At 41.1% G+C, this 22,454-nt stretch overlaps 1 protein-coding gene across 6 annotated transcripts in view; it reads right to left on the bottom strand.

The window, feature by feature from the left end:
• Nucleotides 1-21,645, bottom strand: part of LRCH3 (leucine rich repeats and calponin homology domain containing 3) — a 102,120-nt gene extending 80,475 nt beyond the window's left edge. For 3 of the 6 annotated variants that reach the window (XM_075556287.1, XM_075556289.1, XM_075556292.1), the window contains exon 1: nucleotides 21,344-21,645. In XM_075556287.1, the coding sequence (XP_075412402.1) occupies nucleotides 21,344-21,605 (262 nt within the window). In that variant the 5' untranslated portion in view covers nucleotides 21,606-21,645. The remainder of the gene's footprint in view (nucleotides 1-21,343) is intronic. The other 3 variants (XM_075556288.1, XM_075556290.1, XM_075556291.1) reach the window with 1 other exon arrangement.
• Between the last annotated feature and the right edge of the window lie 809 nt (nucleotides 21,646-22,454).

The raw sequence follows: 22,454 nt of genomic DNA, 5'->3' as shown, positions 1-22,454 counted from the left end.
TTTTCCCAGTTTCTATTACTCCACTACAGTAATTACCACTTGGCACTGTAATTCTCCACTCAGTAGCCTGCAATTCTTGAGACCAAGACCTTTACAATATCATAATACCCCCAGCTAACTGAAGGGTCAAGTTTAATTGTTGGAATTAAGCTAAACACGTTGCTAGCATTGGATGTTTCATGCTGATCAAATCTCTAATTAGCTATTTTGTATTAAAAATTAGAAAATCATTTCTCTCCAAACAATGTTTATTTAGTAGGATATTGATGAATTACCAGAGTTTTCTCTAAATCTCTACAACTAAGCCAGGGAATCTTAGGTTCATTCCAGTGCAAACATGTCTCAACAGTAAGGCATTTATTAAGAAATGCTAGCCGTCAAAAGTCTTATGTTCTTCCAATCACTCCTTCAGGCCATCCCACACACTGACATCATCCTTACCAAATAAAGGCCATTATGCGATATCCACACACACAGTATCATCACTTTCTAGGAGAACAGTCACTGTAAGAAGCACTGTCAAAGGAGCTGGAACTGTGGGGAGCTTAACACTGAACAATGTAAAAAATGTTTTAAATATATTTATATGTTTTAAATATTAAAGAAATACTCCAAAAAAATAAATACTCTTCAACACACAAATGGTAAATGTAAACTATAAAAAGTTTCTCACATATACATTCAATATCAAGTAAATGAAAAAGTAAAAATCTTAAGGTCAGGTCTCTAAGAATTAAAGTTTTTATTTTTAATATAATTTGATAATTATTTAACAAACTATAATGTACAGTTCATAGTACTTCCCACATGCTAAGGAATATCCGGGAGGAAAAATAACTGTTGTCCACTAAATCAAAGTACTGTTATGACTGATAAAAGTTTGTTACATTTTTGAGACTTTCTTTTTAAATCTACATTTCAAAAACACTCTGTACTTAGGCATCTTCCTTTTTGTTTCCAATCACAATGCCATTTCCATGGAAATGGTGAGAGAAAATGCAAGAAAAATTTTTTATTTCAGCTATGAATAAAAATCATGTCACCCTGGAAGATCAGAAATGAAAAAATGTTTTAATGTTTTTAAAAGTCATTGTTCTTATGTGACTTGGGGGTTTTCTTTTAAACTTTTCCACTTTTATTTTCATCAAAGTACTAAGTGTATATAATTAAAACATTAAAGTAGTGACTTCTGCTTCCAAGAAAACCAAAATATGCCTTTCCCTATTTCACCTGCTAAGAAAATTGGAATTCCCAGTCATTTTATAAGACAAATAAGACTCAAACAGGCTGAGAAAAAAAACTAGGACCATAGGACGCAACCAAGGACACTTGCTGGGAGAGACATAACACATTGTCTATGGGGAGAAACATCTCAAATGACAGTAGGTTACACATAAAAAACCATGGAGACCAGAAGAAAGTGGCAGACCTCGTTTAAGTGCTGAAAGAAAGAACTGCCGAACTACCCTTCAGCAGGGAAGGGGGAAATGGAGATTTTGGTTTTGAGTACATTCCGAGGGATTTGTCAGAGAAGTGGGCAAGAAGGCCATAAATCTCACCATTCTGAATGTCATTAACATCTATTTTCAACTTGAGGTCTCACTCTTCACGTTACACTGTGTTGGCAGTTCTGGTCCATAGTGCTGTATGACAGCAAAACCCGACCTGTCCTGTGCCATCCTCATAATTATTCTGCTGAGCCCACTGTTGCTGCACTGTGTTGATCCATTTTGTTGTGTGTGTGTGGATCCATTTTCTTCAGGGACTGGTCTCTCTTATGTGCAAAGGATGTAAGAGAAATTGAACCCTACAGGACAGGCTAAAATGACCCCTTTGGGTTTCAGAGGCTATAAATCTTTACAGGAGCAGAAAGCAACTAGGGAGTTTGAACTGCTCATCTTGGGGTTAGCAGCCCAATGCATAACCCACCAGGATTCATTTTGAGCTACTCAGGGACCTTGAACAGAAGTAAAGGCTCCTTACATATAATAAATGCTACATCTGGAGGAAGAGGGGAGAAGGGGTTGGGACTAGACCAACTCAGAAAATAATTTATTCTTAAAATGCTATTTTCAAACTCACAGTGGCCAGGCTGAGATGGGAACAACACTCACCACCGCTTTCTCACATAAAGGATTTAGGCAGTAACATGCTAATGCTAGTATGAAACACAACAGTTATAACTACTTGTGCAACATCTTATATCTCTAAGAGATACTAAGTTCATAAGGATCCTATAGAGAAAAGATAACATGAAGGGTGCTGTAAAGAAATCAACACCTAGTATGAAAAATTCCCCTTTCTGTTATAAAAAAGAGGTGTGGATATTTGAAAGTCATAATGTTTATAAATTGTTGTGTTTGTCATTTCTTATGATGGAACATAAGCAAGTGTTTACAAATTGCAAGTACTATAAAACAGTAACAATAACAAACCTACTACTATCGGTGCTAACCTAACCACAGAATGTTTAGTTTCTAGTGTTACTAAACAAAGTCTTCATAAAAATATAATATATATATATATATATATATATAGAGAGAGAGAGAGAGAGAGAGAGATGTAGCTGATCCAGTGATAATTAGGTTTCTAAAAGTAGGTTTTAGAAACAAACACACTAAAGAGAAGGTAGGTCTAGATTGGGGGGGGGGGGGTAAAAAAACACCAATCCTCATGACAGGAATGCAAGCAAAATACCACGAGAAGATTGAGGCCCAGACACAGGCTGAGATTGCTATTCAGTGGCTCCTTACTGCCCTTATTAGGATGCCACACTAAGGCTTTTTTCTTTTTTAGCAGCATAACTTTGGCAGGGGCCCAGCTGAGCCAGGGCACAGTCCAAAAAGACTTGCCATGCCACAAGTCGGGGATATACATGTAACCATGATATGGCCAGACCCGGAGCATATCCTCTCCTGGGATGGAGAACACTAGTGCTTTTATTTTCTGCTTTGTCTGCTGTGCCCCTAAAATGGGCCCCTTTCCTTTCCTAATAGACTAGTGGTGAGAGTAATCAATTTGGTCAGTACACATCAATTTGGTTAGAATGACTAGTTGGCCAACTAGTTATATGATTTATATAACTTAGTTTACTTGGAAACCCTCTTTTTAAAAAAAAAGTAACTTCTAAAAAAAAAAAGTAACTTCAATTAACTGATTAACTATGCAATAGTGTTTCTTAAACTGTAACATTTCTAAAAATCACTTGTGATTATTATAGAAATGCAGATTCTGATTCAGGAGATCTGAGATTGGGGTCTTGAAATTCTGCATTATTCATAAACTCCTACATGGTATCATGTTGCTGATCCACAGACTAGACTCTGAACTCATTGTCCTAATTTTCAAAAGAAAATACTATGTAACAGTACCTAGGAAAAAAAGCACAGATTAACAATGCAAAAGAATAACCATGACATTAGATAGTAAGTATCAACAAAACAGGGGGGAAAAAGTGTAACTGAAACCACAACAGCTCAAGTCCCAATGACTTTACTTTTATTCAAAAGTACATATCCCCAGAATTTCTCAGTGTCCATTGGTACTGCTAGGTGTGTGTGTGTGTGTATACATATATGCTTTATATGTGTGTGTATGTATATATATATATATATATATATAAAGTATGTTTAGAAATATGCCTATTTCCTGCTGTTCATCTGCCCTTTGAACTTGGGCTTTTTTGTGAATGCCTGCCCACCAGAGATCACTATCTGTACCACTGTCACTATAGAAACACAACAGAAACACTCCTCTAACACATTCAGGTAGGAGTTTAAAGTAGTGCATCCTTCTGGAAGAATGATGCGGTATCTAAAAGAATTCCGAATGCACATTATCTTTTGACTAAAGTCACCAAAAATTATACCTGCGCATGCTTGGAAAAATGCATACCCATGTAAAAAGAAATTTATTGCATCACTATAATAGAGAATTGCTGGTAAAAAAATCTAACTATCCATCATCTAAGCATCTATACAATAGAATGTCATAGAGAATTAACAAGAGAGATGATGTGTATATATACTGACATAAAATGAAGTCCAAAGCAGAAATTAATTCAAAGGAGCAAGTTGCAGAAGAGTTAAAAAAGGAAAATATACTATATTATGCAGCAAGCATGCACACCACTACCATTCATTCAATCTGGACTCAGAGCAGCCCTATAGGACAGAGCAGGGCTGTGCCTTAAGAGTTTCTGGAAAATCTTTACAGGGATAGACAGACAGCTTTACCGTATCCCTGTGGAGTGACTGGTGGGCTGAAGTGCAGTTAGCAGCCCAAGGCTTTATCAACTCTGCCACCAGGATTCCCTAAGAATGCACAAGAATCTATTAACAGACACTAGGGAGAGAGTGGCTATAGCTTTTTATGAAAAACTTTTTATAATAGCTAAGTATTTCTTAACATAAATATAATGTCGTTAACATAATTTCCTAGAAAGTACTATACAGAAAATATGAAGAAATACAGTAAAATGGTCAAGGGAAAAAAAACCTAATGGGAGGACAAAAAAATTCACTGCCATTGACTCGATGCTGAATCCTAGCAAGCCCCCTGTGGGGTTCCAAGACTGGAGCTGTGATCGGAATAGAGAACCCCATGGTAAGCCAGGTACCATGGGTCCATGGGTTTACAGACGATGCTTGGAGAGCAAAAAGGAACCAGCACGGTCCAGTCATGACAGAAGGAAGCATGTGAGATCAACTGCACATTCACTCCAGGCTGTTCTCTTAAGAACATGTTCAAACCATCTTGTAGGGAAATAAGAGTCCAAACATGGGGGGAGCACAGAGATAAAACAGCTAGGATCTAGAGGTTCTTAATTGAGGGGTTTCCAATTTTTTCACTGACCCTCTGCTTTATTAAGCATAATATCTTTCTTCAGGAATTAATTCCTCCCCTGTTCTTCCTCCAAAATAGGTTGGTTTATTCTTCTGGAAGATCTTAGTCTATTCAATAGGCTTCCTCAACACCATTCTTTCTTTTTTTTTAATCACAATCCATACATACATCAATTGTACAACACACATCTGTACAGTTATTGCCCTCAACATTTTCAAAACATTTGCTCTCCACTTAAGCCCTTGGCATCAGGTCCTCTTTTTTTCCCCTCCCTCCCCGCTCCCCCCTCCCTCATGAGTCCTTGATAATTTATAAATTATTATTTTGTCATATCTTGCTCTGTCCCACGTCTCCCTTCACCCCTTTTCTGTTGTCCGTCTCCCAGGGAGGAGGTCACATGTAGATCCTTGTAATCAGTTCCCTCTTTCCAACCCACTCCCCCTCTACCCTCCCAGTATCACCCCTCACACCCCTGGTCCTGAAGGGATCATCTGCCCTGGATTCCCTGTGCCTCCAGCTCCTATATGCACCAGTGTACATCCTCTGGTCTAGCCAGACTTGCAAGGTGGAATTCGGATCATGGTAGTGGGGGTAGGGTGGGGGAGGAAGCATTTAGGAACTAGAGGAAAGTTGTATTTTTCATCAGTGCTATATCGCACCTTGACTGACTCATCTCCTCCCCTAGACCCCTCTGCAAGGGGATCTCCAGTGACCAACAAATGGGCTTTGAAGTCTCCACTCTGCACTTTCCCCTTCTTTCACTATGGTAAGAATTTTTTGTTCTGATGATGCCTTATACCTGATCCCTTTGACATCTCGTGATCTCACAGGCTGGTGTGCTTCCATGTCAACACCATTAATTCATTATTCAAAGCTAAAACCACATCTTACTAGAACCAAAGTAACAAACCACTTATTAACTTCCTGCTAGATCAATATTTAGCATTGTTTTAGGGAACTAACACACCCCAGAGCAGTTTATCACCTACAATGTCTAGCATAAAACCACAACTTTCTAGGCAACTGAAAAGGCAAGTAAAAGATATCATTCTAAGAGATAAATTTTCTTTTCTTTTCTTTTTTTTAGCATTTTTCCCAATACTTTTATTGGGGGCTTTTATATCGCTTATCACAACCCATATATACATTGTGTCAAGCACATTTGTACATTTGTTGCCATCATCATTTTCAAAGCATTTTCTTTCTACTTGAGACCTCGGTATCAGCTCCTCATTTTGCGATAAATTTTCAGAAGTAGACTGAATTGATCCAGTTATTGGAGTTATCAGACAAACACCTCTATTAACTTTACATGTTAAAGAAAGTACAGAGAAAGATTAACAAAATTGATACACCTATGGAGGCCCTTCCTCAGAATTAGATTGCTATTGAAATTCACAAACTAGGAGAGAATATTATTAAAGGTAAACCACAGGATACAGAAATATTACCTCAGTGAATGATTTAACAAAAGATAGGATACATGAACTCAAAGATATATCAATACAAAATACCTCAATTGAAGCAGAAAAATGGAAAGAAAAAATGGACCAGAATGCAAAAAGACCTGTAGACTGTAACCAAAAGATCTAACGTATGCATCATTGGCGTTCCAAAAGACAAAATGATTAAAAATGTTTGAATAAATAATTACAAAAAATTTTAATCTACAGATACAAGAAGCTGTGCAAATCTCAAACAGAATAAAAACAAAGAAAACAAAAATGTTACAGAAAAGCAAAGATAAAAAAATTCTTTTTAATTAAACAGAGAATCTGTATCACTGCCCAATTTCTGTGATACTTGAAAGGTTTTGTACCTGAGTATTGTCTGTCTAATCTAACAGACAATAGCCACATAGCACTTCATTTATTTATTTTAAATAATTTTTATTGTGAATTGGGTGGTGGTTTACATTTCAGGTCATCAATTTTGTATTCAACAACTTAAACTACGTAACTAAACTTAAAACTACTTCTCAAACCCCAATGGTTTACCATACTCTCACCCTTGATTTATCTTCTCCCTATGGTGGAGTAGCACAGTCAGCAGTTTGAAGCCTGCTCCAAGGGAGAAAGATAGGGCTTTCTACTCCCGTAGAGTTAAGAGTCTCGGAAGCCCACTGGGGCAGTTCTACCTTGTCCTATAAGGTCGCTCTGAGCCAGAATCGACTCGATGGCAGTGAGTTCTTGTGGAATGCGGTCTTCCCCTTCACCAAAGTTAACACCTCATCTACTCTAGCCTGTGGGATTGCTGATACTTTAAATATGGCCAATAAAACCAAGGAACCAAGTGTTTTATTATTGATTTTAATAATAAATTTAATAATTATATATAGTTAAATCCAAAGCCAAACTACTCCCATTGAGTCCATTCTGACTCATCAAAACTATACAGACTGCTTCTACTTCATGGTCATAGGCTCATCGTTCTCCCACGGCAGAGCGGAGCGGAAGGGCCAACCCTGCCTGCCGTTAGCAGCCCAGCACCTCTCCCATGCAGATGACTCATGGATACCACCTGACGCAGCACCGTTCTAGAAAAATACACATATTTAAGAAATTTTGTAAAAAAAATAATTCAAGTATAAGAAAATAATCATTTCCACTTCAGACCTAGCATTCCAGTGAATATTTCCAAGACGAACAAAACCCTAATTTGTAGGTTACATGCTATTTCCTTGGGAAAATTAAAAGGCATTTGAGCAACTTTTATTCTTCTTTACCTCGCAGAGTATTATCCATTTCTTGATAGCCTTGAACCCCCTGACTGCTCAACACATCACATGACCTTACCTTACTTATCTTCCTTTGGAAAAGCGACTCAGACCCCTAGGCCTGCCCTCCACTGTAGGCTTGCTTTCTCCCAATAGTGAATCCTTGGTATCCTGTCTTCCATTCAGAAGAAATATCTTACACCTTCAACTATGAGCCCTATTTGCTTTCTGTGAAAACAGCACCACCTCATTGTACACTTAAACATCCAATCTCGCTAAGACATCTCACAAAGTAACAACTGGTTACTATGGGGCCTTGCAAAGTCAGGATTCTATGAATTTTATCACAGGCCTTGTTATCCACCTTTGATTTTTCTCTTAAGCTGATTGAGCTGCCTGACTTTTAAAATGTCGGTGCGCCTATGGTTGTCAGTGACAGCTTTCCACTCTCCACAGTCTTCCTCAATAAGCTTAGAAACATTCACTATAACGCTGAAATTTATACGGTAGCTCTAACTTCACTTGGAAGCTTCAGATTTCTATTTCTTTCGATTAACTGGATGTCCTTTCAGCATGCCAAAGGTAGCAGGCAAACCAAAGAAACTGTATTAATCCAAGTTTCTTGTCAATATAGCTCAGTGATCACAAATACCAGTGGTAAGATCAGTTGTCTCTACATTTGAATCCCAGTTCTGCCATTTAATAGCTATGTGACCTAGATGAAATTATCTAATCTCTTGAGTCTCAATGCTCTCATATGTAAAATGAAAGCAAAATAATATATACAACTCATATAGTTATTGTATGTTCAAGTTTTACATATACCACTTAGGCCGAACCCTAGAATTTGCTAAGAGCTCAATAAATGTTGGCTACTGTTATTACCAGTAGCATTACAGTTTTCTAGTCTTACAGGTTCGACTGCTCAGTCATCTTCATCCTGTGCTTTTATTTGAATCAATTCAATTAGCAGTTGTACATTATCTTCATTTTCTAGTATGATTTCTATTTTTCAAGTTTCCATTCCCTTATGGATTTTTACCAAGTCACCAAACCAGACTGTCCCCCAAACCAAACTCACTGTCATCAGGTTGATTCCGACTCGCGGTAACATTAAGACAGAGAACTGAGTTTTTGAGAATAAATCTTTACGTGAATAGAAAGCCTCATCTTTCTCCCAAGGAGTGTCTGGTGGTTTCAAACTGTTGACCTTGCAGTTCAGAACGCAGTATCTTTTCATTTTGTTTTTCTCAGATTATATAAAATCTTGCTATTATTCAACAATTAAAATATCTTTACACCTATTTATTTCCCAATTAGACTCCTTGAGTTCGAGAGCATATCTTGGTCTTTGTAAACAACTCTTGTCTAAGTCGTATAGTCAATAAATGTTTGTTAATGAGTAAATTCTGACTAGTCTCCCTGTCACTAGGCCCCATCATCAACCTAATTTCCTTTTACGTGAAAGGCAGTTATTATATTCTCTAATCTAATCATTTATTCTGACCAAAGTGGTCTCACCAAAAGCAATCTCACTGTATTAAACAGGACTCCTATTTTTGTATCAAAAAATTCTACTTAGGCAAACCAGAATGTGCTGGTTCATGGAATTTAAACATCTAAGGGTAGCATAAACTCTTGATGCAAATGGTTATGTTCAGGCTTCTAACCAAAAGGTTGCTGGTTCAATATCACCCAGAGGTGTCTCAGAAGAAAGGCCTGAGATCTACTTCCAAAAGATCACAGCCAATGAAAACCCTACTGCTGACTTTAGAAGAGGACTCTAGTTAGTTTTGTGCCAACATGGCTCCCATACAAACATGTAGGCAGAGTTTAGCCTGTCAATCAGGTTGTAGATTAATTGGAGGGCGACAGAGATAAATGGCTCTCCAAGGCCAGCCTTTTTCTCTGCTTCATCTTCCTGCTGGCAAGCCATATGGAGACTGCTGGAGGCTTGCCAGACCCCTGGCGATGTGTCCACCGTCATTGGATCCACAAGACTTTTCACCCACTGGCCAGTGATCCTCCTGCATTTTATATCTTTGCATGTGGCTGTGTGAGTCTGAAGAGGGGCTTATGGACTACTAGCGGACTTATGGATTGTATACTGGATATCTAGATTTGATTTGGACTAGGTTGGGATGTTTGTTTGAAATGTAATTACTTCTTGATATAAAGCTCTCTCTTACACATATATGAGTGTCTCTGGATATGTTTCTCCAGCCAACCCAGCCTATCGCATGGACCACCTGACCTTTCTTCTAAGGTGTTTCTCTCTGCGTGAACCTGAACCTATCATATTTCAGTTAGCAACCCAGTGTGTTAACCTGGTTCAAGTTACCCATTTCCCTAAATAACTTTCTAATTTTCCCTAGCTACCTTTTCAAAGAAGGAACCCTTCTTTGTGGTGTTGTGGTTAAGGCACTCATCTACTAACTGAATGGCTGGCAGTTCAACTCTTACGACCTGCTCCCATAAAGATTACAGCATTGGAAATCCTAAGGGGCAGTTCTACTCTGTCCTATAGTTTCTATGATTTGGAATTGCCTTGGCAGCAATGGTTTTTTAAACTAATAAGAAGACAAACCCTCAAGACAGTGGCCCTGTTGAAGTCTAAGCACGTCCAATTATATGGGTGAGATGTGTTTTCCTACAACAAGCTCTCGAAGGAGCGCAGACTGTATGTTCTACACAGTATAGAAAAAGTCTGTGGGGCAACTGTGACATAAATAGTAGCATTTAAATAATTTTACCTGTCTTTAAAGTTTATACAGGGTCTAAGCAAAGCATTTTAAGTACCAAATTTGGTCCTGAATTCAGAAAAGCATTTGGTATAAAAGGAAGACCATGGGTTTTAGAGTTAGCTCAACTCTTGGCTGATATCCACTCCTCTGTCCTTTACTGACACACCTTTAAGCTAATTTCCAAGCCTCTAAATCTTGGGTTTAGTTATTTATAAAATAAACAGTTATAGTAATATCTACCTGAACATAAAGAGAATGCAAAACACAGTGGGGAGAAAAGAGCCAGATGGACCTGGGCTGAAATTCTGCCACTACTATTAGCGGTAGGACTCTCTCCGAGTGATTCCTAACTGAAAATGAGGATTAACTGTAAATATTTAATCCATAGGTTGCTATAATAAGGCAATGTATTTTACACCACCTAAGTAACAATAGTCAACTTGCAAAAATGTTACCAGCACTAATCTATCTATGATAATCACTTATTTTCATATTAATTGCCAAGATCTGCCAAAGATTTCTTACACTCAAAAAGTAAGGGGGGGGGGGAGAGATGAGCTGATACCAAGAAAGAAAATGTTTTGAAAATGATGGCAACAAATGTACAACAAATGTGCTTGACATAATGGATGGATGTATGGATGGTGCTAAGAGCTGTAAGAGCCCCCAATAAAATGATTTTTTAAAAGTGGTATTTCTCCATATTAAGCATGAAGACAGGAGACGCTCCGAGATGGTGCCTTAACCACACAGACCTCGCCACCTGCCTGCAGCAAAGAACAGAGGAACCAAGCGAAACTGATACCGATGACAATCTGGACACCCAGAGCAGCAAATGGGAGGATGAATAATGAGTGTGAATGAAAGCAGTGAACGAGGATATTTACTGGCCGTATTGACAGGCCCTGCCAGCTGGCCTGGAGCAGCATGGCCATCCTGAGACAAAACAAACAGCGTTGGCTGGGTGAAGGGTCCAGGAAGACAACTTCATGGAATCCTCAGCAGGAGACAGAGATACTGAGCAGACAAACCCAGGGTAAAGTCAGGTGAGCTGGGCTGAGCATCTGCTGCAACTTAGAAGGAAAATGTAGGAAGAGAAGATAAAAAAAGGACAGAGCAGGGAGGGCACCAGAAAACAGTAGCAGTAGTAGTTCCGGATTACTTGGGATGTTGTTGGTGGAGTTGACAAAATGGAGAATCCTCCAAGAAGCAGCTGGAGATATCACACTCAACTTTCCTCCCTCGAGCTTGGTGGGAGTTAGGTTCTAATCCTAGCTGCACTTGCTGGGGCTGCTCTGGCTCCCTTACCAGATACTGGTGCTCCAAGTGCCCCTTCTCCTCACTCCTCATCCTCTTATGGCCAGGCCGGAGAACAGCCCCAACCCCACCCTCAGTCCTCCCACAGTGCACATGCACCCACACCATTGAACCTGTTACTGGAAGCTTACATCACAGACCATTCCCACAGAGCCACGCCCACTGGGGGATCCTTCGCATAAGCTCACACTGTGGGACTCGCTCATCCAGGCTCACATTACTTGCTTGCTCTCATCTATCTGTGCTGCGTGCCTGGTCAATAATTGGTGTAGTGAGTTCCCATGCCACCCATCAAGGGACTGGTGATTATGTCCTCTAGCCTCAATCATCCATACAATCAGGGGTGCTCACAAACAGCCTCCAATCCTGTAACCAGCAAAAATACTCCTGGCACCCACAATGCAGGAGACTGGGCAGAATACCTCACCAGTCACGGCCACCAGCTACACCTCTGCCAACTGACAAAGGAAATCCTAGTGCCCTCATCTGTAGCCACTCACCTGAAAAGCACATCCCACATCCAAACAATTCCTGCAGGCTATCTGGTCTTAGATAAATTAACATCTTCACAGTTCAGACAGCAGATACTAACAAATCATATGCAGAAACTGGATAGTTCAAGCAAGTAAGCAAAACAAAAGGGCAAAAAAAATCTTCCCTTGGATATTAAATAATGATCAAAGGTCAATCAGCCAAGAGGATTTAACCTTAACAAGGATGTACTCACCCAAAGACATGCTCCCAACTCTAACAGAACTGAAAAGAGCAATAGACAGTGACTGTAACACACCACTCTGAACGATGGACAGAACAACTAGAAAGAAACTGTTAAGATACAGAAGATCTACATTATGGGTTCCCAAACTTATTTTGACCCAAAGTTCCCTTTTCAGGAGAGAAAAAAAAATGTTACTCAGCTCCCCAACCACCAGCAATTAAAAACATTTATACAATAGCCTCTAATCTAAGCTAGAATGAATGTAGTTATCTGCTTTTGTAGGCCCTGCTCAATCACTTCAGCGCCCTTCAGGGGACTCTAGCATCACCTCCTTTGAGAAATACTGCTCTAAGTCACTTGACTTCATGGACAGATACAGAACACTCCCCCAACTTCAGCACAGTACACATTCTTCCCACTGCGCAAGGATTATTCTTTACAAGGGCCCAGAAATTTAGGCCACAAAACAAACCTCAATAAATTCAAAAGCATCAAACAATACAAAGCATCTTCTTTGGATCATAATAATAGAAAACAAAGAATAAGAGAAAAAAAATAAGTATATGAAAACGGAATAACACCTTCCTTAAAAACTGTTGGGTAATAGAAGAAATTAAAAATAAAAAAATTTTAAACGCCTCCACTCAAATAAGAATGAAAACACAGCACACCAAAACTGTTGGGCCACAGGAAAAGCAGTATTCTCAAGAGAAATTATACCAATAAATGTACACACACATTAAAAAAGGACGGTAAAAGTCAGAAACTCAGCCCACGACTCAAACAATAGAGAAGGAGCAGCAAAAGACCAGTCTCCAGAGCAGAGATAAGTGAGCTGGGACTGCAAGGCAATGGCGAGAATCAACAAACCAAAGGCGGTTTCTGTAGCAGGATCAATAAAACTGGCAAACTACTGGCCAAATTGACAAAAGGAAAAAAAAGATGCAAAGAACTAAAACAAGAAATGAGATTGGCAGCAGGATAACAAAAACAACTGACATTTAAAATTTCTTATGTAACAGATTGTGACAAATTGTACTCCAATGAGTTCAAAAACCCATGATAAAATATGCAAATTTCTAGAATCATACTTCCTATTCTAAATTAGCACAAACAGAAGCAGAATTTGAACAGACTCATGATAAAAAAAGACATTGGAGAAATCTTAAAAAGAAAAAAAAAATAAGACTTCCTGCGATTAAAAAAAAGCCCAGGCCCAGCTTCACTGTACAATTCAATCAAACATTCAGAGAAAAGTTGGCACCAATTCTACTCAAATTATTACAGCACACAGAAATAGGAAGAAATGCTTCCTAATTCATTCTACGATACCAGCATAACTCAGCACTTCCAAAAAAGAATACATTGTAATCAAGTGCAATTCATACCAAGGATGCAAACATTAAGAAGTAAATGGATGTAATTCACCATGTAAATAAAAGAGCCATAGGATCATCTCAGCCAATGCAAAAAAGACCCGAGAAACAACCCATCACCCTTTCCTGATAACAATTCTCAGCAAAACAGGAGCAGATGAGAAATTCTTCAGCATAAGTAAGAGCATACAAGGGGACTTCAAAATGTTCATGAAAACATGCCATTATCTTCTCATTCCATTTTTCCATGCACTTTTTGAAGGCCCATCATATATGAAAACTAACAATCAACATTATTCTCAGTGGAGAACGACAGGGTATTCCCTTTGAGAACGGACACAAAACAAAATTCATCGATCTTATTCAACATTGTGCTGCAATACCTAGCTAGAGCAAGAAGGCAAAGAAAAAAAAAGTGCCCAAATTGGAAAGGAAAGGTGAGGGAGAAGGGGGTACAGATTACAAGGATCTACATATAACCTCCTCCCTGGGGGATGGACAGCGGAGAAGTGGGGAAGGGAGATGTCAGATGGTGTAAGATATGACAAAATAATAATAATTTATAAATTATCAAGGGTTCATGGGGGAGGGGAGAACAGGGAGGGGGGAATGAGGAGCTGATACCAAAGGCTCCAGTAGAAAGCAAATGTTTTGAGAATGATGATGGCAACATATGTACAAATGTGCTTGACACAATGGATGGATGGATGGATTGTGATGAGCTGTACGAGCCCCCAATACAATGATTTTTTAAAAATTGGAAAGGTAAAAAAACTATCCTTATTTGCAGATGACATGAACTTCTACACAGAAAATTCTAGAGATTCCACTAGAAAGATACACATAGAAAGATTCAGCAAAGTGACAGGATACAAGATCTGCTGGGTTCAAACACTTGATCAAAGAACATCTTCAGGTGGCTAAAAAGCACATGAAGAGATGCTCACAAACAGGAAAAAAGAAAAGGTAATTAAAAAATAAAACAGTCCACCTAGACAAGATAGGCTGGACAAATAATGAGAGAAGAAAACAACAGGACCAACGGTCCTGGAGGGACATGAGAGCGTGGGAGGTAGGGGAAGGGAGGAGGTGTCGCCCTACAGAGGGACAAGGGAACAGCAAGTGGTTCAAAACCAGAGGGAGGGGAGGGGAGGACTGGTAGGGAGTGACCAAGAGCAAGGTAACTGAGAGGAACTACTGAATCCAGAATGAAGGCTAAACATGGTAATGGGTCGGGAGGAAAGCGAAAGGAAATAGAGGAAAGGAGTAGGAGACAAAGTGCATACAGAGAACCCTAAATACAGACATGTACATATGTAAATATATTTATGTTTATGGGGGCAATAGATTTATATGCATATATTTATAGGTTCAGTAGTAGGGTAGCAGATGGACACTGGGCCTCCTCATGCATAATCCCCCAATACAATAGCACCTCGCCCTGCTAAGCAGCCATTGCAGGATACCCATCTTCCCGACATGATCACTGAAGACAGCCGTGTGTGTAAGCAAATGTGGTGAAGAAAGCTGATGGTGCCCGGCTATCAAAAAATGATATAGCGTCTGGGGTCTTAAAGGCTTGAAGGCAAATAAGCAGCCATCTAGCTCAGAAGCAACAAAGCCCACAGAGAAGAAGCACACGGCCTAAGCGAACACAAGGTGTTGAATGGACCATGTAGCAGATACAAAAGAACAAAAACAATCATTGTGTGATCACCTTCCTCACATAATGGCTGAAGACGAAAGTGTGCATAAGCAAGTGTGGTGAAGAAGGCGGATGGTGCCCGGCTACTGAGAGATATAGCGTCTGGGGACTTAAAGGCTTGAAAGCAAACAAGCGGCCATCTAGCCCAGAAGCAACCGAGCCCACACGGAAGCAGCACACCAACATAGGTGACCATGAAGGACAGAGGAGACCAGGTCTCCAACATCAAAGATGGGGTGGTGGTGAGAATCACGTCACCGTGAAAGAGGGGGAGTGCATGATGGGGACCCAATGCCCACCTGTAGAGAGCTGAACACCCCTTCCAGAGGGGTAGTGAGGAGGAGATGGGCCACACAGGGTTCAGTGTAACAACAATGAAACTCAAAACCTTCCTCTAGTTCCTGAACGCTTCCTCCCCTCCCAACCATCATGACCCCAATCCTACCTTGCCTTGCGGACCTGGTTGTACCAGAGGATGTACAGCGGTGCAGTGGGGATCTGGAGGCACAGGGAATCTAGGACAGACGAACCCTTCAACACCAGCGGTGGGAGTGGCGACACCAGGAGGGAAGAGCATGTAGAAAGGGAGAACCGATCTCGGAGATCTATGTGTAACCTCCTCTCTGGGAGATTGTCAAGGGGGAGGTGGGTGAGGGGAGACGCCGGGGAGTGTAAGATAAGATATAATAATTATTTATAAACTATCAAGGGACCAGGGGTGGGATCGGGGAGAGAGGGGGATGGGGGAAAAAAAGGGAAAACGAGCTGATTCCAGGAACCCAAGTGGAAGGTGAATTATGAGAGTGACGAGTGCAACGAATGTATAAGGGTGCTTTGCTCATGTGATGTATGTACAGATTGTGATAAGAGCCTTATGAGCCCCAATAAAAAGATTAAAAAAAATAATAAAGAAAGAAAATGATTAGGGCAAAGCATGTACGGATGTGCTTTATACAATTGATGTATGTATATGTTTATGTATGGATTGTGATAAGAGTTGTATGAGCCCCTAATAAAATGTAAATAAATAAAAATAAATTTAAAAAATTGAACATAAAAAAAAAACCAAAAAAACAATGCCACTAACAACAGCCTCCAACAAGATAAAATACCCAGGAATAAATGTAACCAGGGATGGAAAAGACTTACCCAAAGACAACTATCAAAGACCTGAGAGTTAAAGTTAAAATAGTAAAGTCCCTAGAAAAGATAACACAGGGTCAAAACTTGGAAACCGAGTCTTCGGCATAAATAGCCTATCAAATATAACTAAAATTGCACAAAAAACAGAAAAATTAGATTACTTTAAACTTTCAAAGAATTAAAGACCTCTGCTCATCTAAAGACTTCAAGAGGATAAAGAGAACCTACAGACTGGGAAAATGTTTTGACAAAAACACTCATTAAGTGTCTAATGTCTAAAATACATAGAAAATTCCAACAACTCAACAATAAAGCGACGAATAATCTAATCAAAAGGAGCAAAGAACATGAATGGGCACTTCACCAAAGAAGGCATTCAGGTGGCTAAGAAAACCATGAAAAGATGCCCACAACCCTTAGTCATGCCAAACAAAACCCACTGCCTTCTATTTAACTGTGATCTAAATAGGGCTTCTGCACAGGATCAGTGTCATCCTCCTCCTGCAGAGCAGCTAGAACAAGGGTCCTCAAACTGCGACCCCCAGGCCACATGCGGCCCGCCAAGGACATTTATCCGGCCTGCCAGGTGGTTTTGCCCATTTTGTTTTTTACTTCAAAATAAGATAAGCGCAGTGTGCATAGGAATTTGTTCATAGTTTTTTTGGGTTTTTTAAAACTATAGTCGGCCCTCCAACGGGTATGAGGGACAGTGAGCTGCCCCGCCCCCCATGTTTAAAAAGTTTGAGGACCCTGAGCTAGAATGTCTGACTCACCAAACCCTGCAGGTAGCAACTCAAAGCCTACCCCACAGCACGCCCAGGCTCCTTCCTTAGCCAGGAGAAAGAAGCAAAGGGAAAGTACAAGGAAACCCCCTCTCACTTCTGTAACAAATGACAACGATTGAAAAAACAAACAAACAGAAAACAACAAAGACTGGCAAGGTTGTCGTGAGATTGGAACTCTTCTATACTGCTGGTAGGATTCAACAACATATCCACTATGGACAACAAGTCAATTCTTTCTTAAAAAGTCAAAAAAAAATCTTATGATCCTAAGCATAATATTTTAGAGTCTTAAGAGTTGTAATAAGAACAGTATATGTACACTATTCATAATAGCAAAATGACTGAAACATCCTGAACGCCCATCAACACATGAATGAATAAATCAACTGGGGCATCTCCACAAAAAGGAATGAGAAATCTGAGAAACATAACATGGATAAAGCTAGAGGATATTACACTGAGTGAAATAAGTCACAAAAAGACAAATATTGTGCAGCTCCACTATTATAAAAAGCCACAAATAGATATAAAAACAAGACGCAAGGTTCTTTGATGGTTAGCAGGGAATCACTCTCTAGAGAACAGGCACTTGTTATTTTTGATGATAAAAAAAGCCAGGCCAAATGTAGGTAAAGTTGGCTCAATGTGACCATTTTATAAAGACATGTGAAAAGTACACCTCCCCCCCAAAAAAAGGAACAATCTCTATATGCCATCCAAAAAAAAACAAGAACCAAACTCACTGCCATCAAGTTGATTCCCAGTGATGACTAAGCAGCATAGATCAGCCCCTGTGGGGTTCTGAAACTGTAAATCTCTCCTCCGGAGAGGCATCTTCAATATATGTTACAGCACATGCAATTTTGTAACACCAGTAAAAACCAATAAGTGTGCGTGGTTATGTGAACTCATATTAACCTTACAGGACAGGGTACAACTGCCCTGGATGTTTGCAAGACTAACTCTTACAGGAGTAGAAAGCCTAGACTTTCTCCTGAGGTGCAACTGGTGGTTTTGAACTGCTGCCCTTTCACTTAGCAGTTCAATGCATAACCACTTTCTCCCTCCCTTTGTGGATAGAAAACTAAAATCCAAACTCCATGCTACCAGTGAGTGGATTCCCATCCAGAACAACACCTTCAGGACAGAGGAGAACTGCTCCATACGGATTCTGACACTACAAATCTTTCCCAAGCAGCCAACCTCATCTTGCACTGCTGGAGGGGCTGATGAGTGTGAATGGTTGACTTTGCAGTTAGCTGCCCACCAGCTACGCCCCTGAACCACGCAGGTAAGTATGGATGTATAGAGCGTATGCAAGTAAATGCACATGCATGTGTATGGGTATTTCTGGGCACATGTATATAGATACATGTTTATGTGTACCATATATATTATCAGTTCTATAACAAAGTACACAGGGGGCACAGTTACATCCAGTCTTGGAGGACAAGGGTCAATTGGCATAACAGTTCACAAAGGCAACACTGGTTTTTGTGGAGGTTTGGGAGCAGGGCCTGACCTGTAACTACTTGTCTCTACCCATATGGAGCAAAAGATAATGAAAAGCAAAAGCTCGAAAAAGAAACTAACCCATGGGACTAATGGTCCACCTGCACCACAGCCTCTTCCAGCCAGAGACCAGAAAGACAAGCAGGTGCCCAGCTACCTCCACTGACAGTTCTGACCAAGGACATAATAGAAAGATTTAGATAGAAGACAACAGAAAAGTAGAGCACAACTTAAATTCCTAAAAAATGCCAGACCTACTGAACTTAGTAACTAGAGCAGCAGTTCTCAACCTGTGGGACACGACCCCTTTGGGTGTGAAAACGACCCTTTCACAGGGGTCACCCGATTCATAACAGTAGCAAAATGACAGTTATGAAGTAGCAACGAAAATAATTTTATGGTTAGGGGTCACCACAATATGAGGAACTGTATTAAAGGGTCATGGCATTAAGACGGTTGAGAACCACTGCTGGTTGATAACTCAGAGGCATTCCTGAAACTATCGCCTGAAATAACTTTTCAATGTGGAATTGAAGCCATCTCTGCAGTCACTCATAGGCCAAAAAGCATACTGGCTTATCAAATAGGCAGTATCACCTGTGAGTACCATGCTCCCTTAAACAATGATCCTTACCAGACCAAAAGGTCAACATTTACCCAAAAGCAAAAGTGAGAAGGCAAGAAGGGGAAGAAGAGCTAGCTCAACAGAATAAGCGGAATACAAATAAGGAGAATGCTGCCACACTGAAAAACTAACCAATGGCATGGAACAAGATGCTTATAGAAAACTGTTACAGAGGAACCTAATTTGCTGTGTAAACTTTCCACACACACACAGTCTAATAATATTAATTATAAAAATCATGCAATTTTTTGTTTCATTTCTTGATCTGATAGTGTCAACTAACAAAAATTTACATAAAATTACTAAATAAAATGAACATGAAATAATAATATACTTAAAAATTCAATCCACAGAGAAAATATCATTGGAACGATTTATTATGCTACATAAACACATCTGGGTTTTCTTAGTTAATAAAACACTTCCTAAAGGCTGGTAAGATAAAAGCATAATCAGCTAGATAAACTCCTGTAATCAACTTGTTCTTTTTAGCTTCAGGCTTAATGTAGCAATTCTGAAATGACTGACACCAACATGCAAACACTATGCCTGTTGCCCAGCTCCTGAATGGAATCAGGAAACTGTGGGTAGGAATGGCAATTTTAGATGCTGCTTGTGAGAACACATGAAAAAAAAAACAAGTGGCTGCTCCTTTTGGTTCTACATTTGACAAAGTTTAATTTTAATATTATTCACTAAAAAGAATGGTCACACACAAGTGTCCAAAAAGAGATGAAATACCGAAATATTTAAAATCTTTTTACACTGGACCAAAAGTTTCTCTTTAGAAAGACTTGAATTGGTTTAACAGTAGGGTTATTTCCCTAACAGTGCATAAACCATAAGAATGTAATCTCTAATAAATGCATGAAACACAGAAAAGATACGACGTCTAAGTTTTTAATATACAGAAAAACTGAATGCAAGATACACAATATTACATATTGGGGGTAGCTAAAGCATCATATTAAAGTCAAATATTTATATCAGACTATTAAAATTGTATAAGCGATTGTCCCTTCCTTCAGTTTCTGTAAAATCTTGAACAGACTTAGTTTTTAATGCATTCTCCAGGGAAGCTCTATTTTAAACTCAAGATTAAAATACAATGCTGAACACCTCAGTCACCAGACATTATTCCCTACATGTAAGAAACTCAAACATTTAAATCCTTAGTCTCCTTCCTGTGTTCAATAGAGAAAAGAAAAAAAGGGGGGAGGGAGGGGGAACACAGAATAACACGAAGGAAAGGATTACAAGGGTAAAGCGAATATTGACCCGGTAAGCAATCCAAGAGGAGCTGAAGAGGTTACTATTTACGAAATCAAGGGCCATGGGCGTCTGATGGCGAGCTCTACTTACTTTACAAGTATATTTAAGGCGGAGAAAGGCAAGTTTACAACGTACTGGTTCACGTTTGAAAAAGCAACACCAACCCCAAAAAACCCCACCTCTTCAAAACAACAAAACCCCTCCCTTCTGCGATCGCTGCGACTCGGGGTCTCGGCTCTCCGCAATCTGTTAGTCCCATATCTTAGAAAATCAGTTTGGCATCGCAAGCCCCGCAGGGCGGGGCGGGCAGTGTCTGCCGCGCGAGAGGCAGCAGTCGAGGGCCGGGGCAGCGGGACGGGACACCCATCGGTCCCCATCGGTCCCGCGGTCCCTTTCCGCCGCGGCTTGGCCCGCAGGCCCGGGGCTGGGTGGATGGGGCCGCGGGCTCCGCCCGCTACTTGGTCCCAAGCAGACCCGTCGGGCTCGGCGGCTGCAACTGCCCCCCAGCCCCCCGCCCCCCGCCGCGGCCGGGAGACCTCCCGCAGGGCCCCGGTCCCGCCCGCAGGGATGCGCGGCCCCGCTCACCGGCTCGGGTGGTGTCCGTCAGGTCGTGGTTGGCCGCTCCGCGGGGAAACTCCCTCAGTTTCCGGCCGCTCAGGCTCAACATCCCTGTGACCGCCGCCTCTTCCAGGGCTCGATCGAGGGAACGGCTCCACGAGCCCGGGCCAGGACCAGGGCCTGCTCCGGAGCCCGGGCCGCAGTGAACGCCGGAGAAATTCCCTCCGGATGCGCCCGGGCCGGCGTACTCGGCGGCCGCGGCCACCGCCACCAAGCCTGCGGCCGCCATTTCCCCAGCCGACTGGCTCCTCAGCCGGCGGCGCGGCGCGGCGTGCGCGTGCGCGGCCCGAACCTAGGATGGGCGGGGACTGGGGGAGGTGGGCGGGGACAGGGGAGGGTGGGCGGGGACTGGTGGCGGTGGGCGGGGACAGGGGCGCTCGGAGCCCTCCAGTTTGCCCGCACCTGCTGGCCCGAATCATCGAGCTTCCACATGAAGGTTTTCAGAAGAAATTAAAACGGAACTCAAGTACGTGGAAGTGCTCCCTCATTTTAGACTCCCAGTGACATCTCTAAATTGCTTCTACAAAAATACTTTTCAGGCATTGCTCATCAAAACTTCCTGGCCGCTGTAAAGCTTTTTTAACACGGCTGCTGCCAGAAGCCTGGCTGTGAGGAAGGTGAGAAGAGGTCTTGGAAAGGACCTAAAACGTTTGTTTCCCCTCCCAGTATCGCAACTCACACCACTGGTCTTGAGGGGATCGTCCATCCTGGCTTCCCTGTGTTTCCAGTTCCCATCTGTACCAGTATACTTCCTCTGGTGTAGTCAGGCATACAAGGTAGGATTCTGAGCATGACAGTGGGGTGGGGGTGGGGGAGGAAGCATTTAGGAACTAGAGGAAAAGTTGTATTTTTCATCGTTGCTACATCGCACCCTGACTGTCTCGTCTCCTCTCCATGACCCTTCTGTAAGGGAATGTCCAGTGACCTACAAATGGACTTTGGGTCTCCTCTCCGCGCTCCCAACCTCATTCATTATGGTAAGATTTTTTGTTCTGATGATGCCTGATACCTGATCACTTGACACCTTGTGATCACACAGGCTGGTGTGCTTCCTCCATGTGGGCTTTGTTGCTTCTGA

The sequence above is a fragment of the Tenrec ecaudatus genome, chromosome 8, assembly GCF_050624435.1.
Source record: "Tenrec ecaudatus isolate mTenEca1 chromosome 8, mTenEca1.hap1, whole genome shotgun sequence".
Classification (NCBI taxonomy): Eukaryota; Metazoa; Chordata; class Mammalia; order Afrosoricida; family Tenrecidae; genus Tenrec; species Tenrec ecaudatus.
Note: the sequence above shows the minus strand (reverse complement) of the source record. Positions and strands in the feature narration are given on the sequence as shown.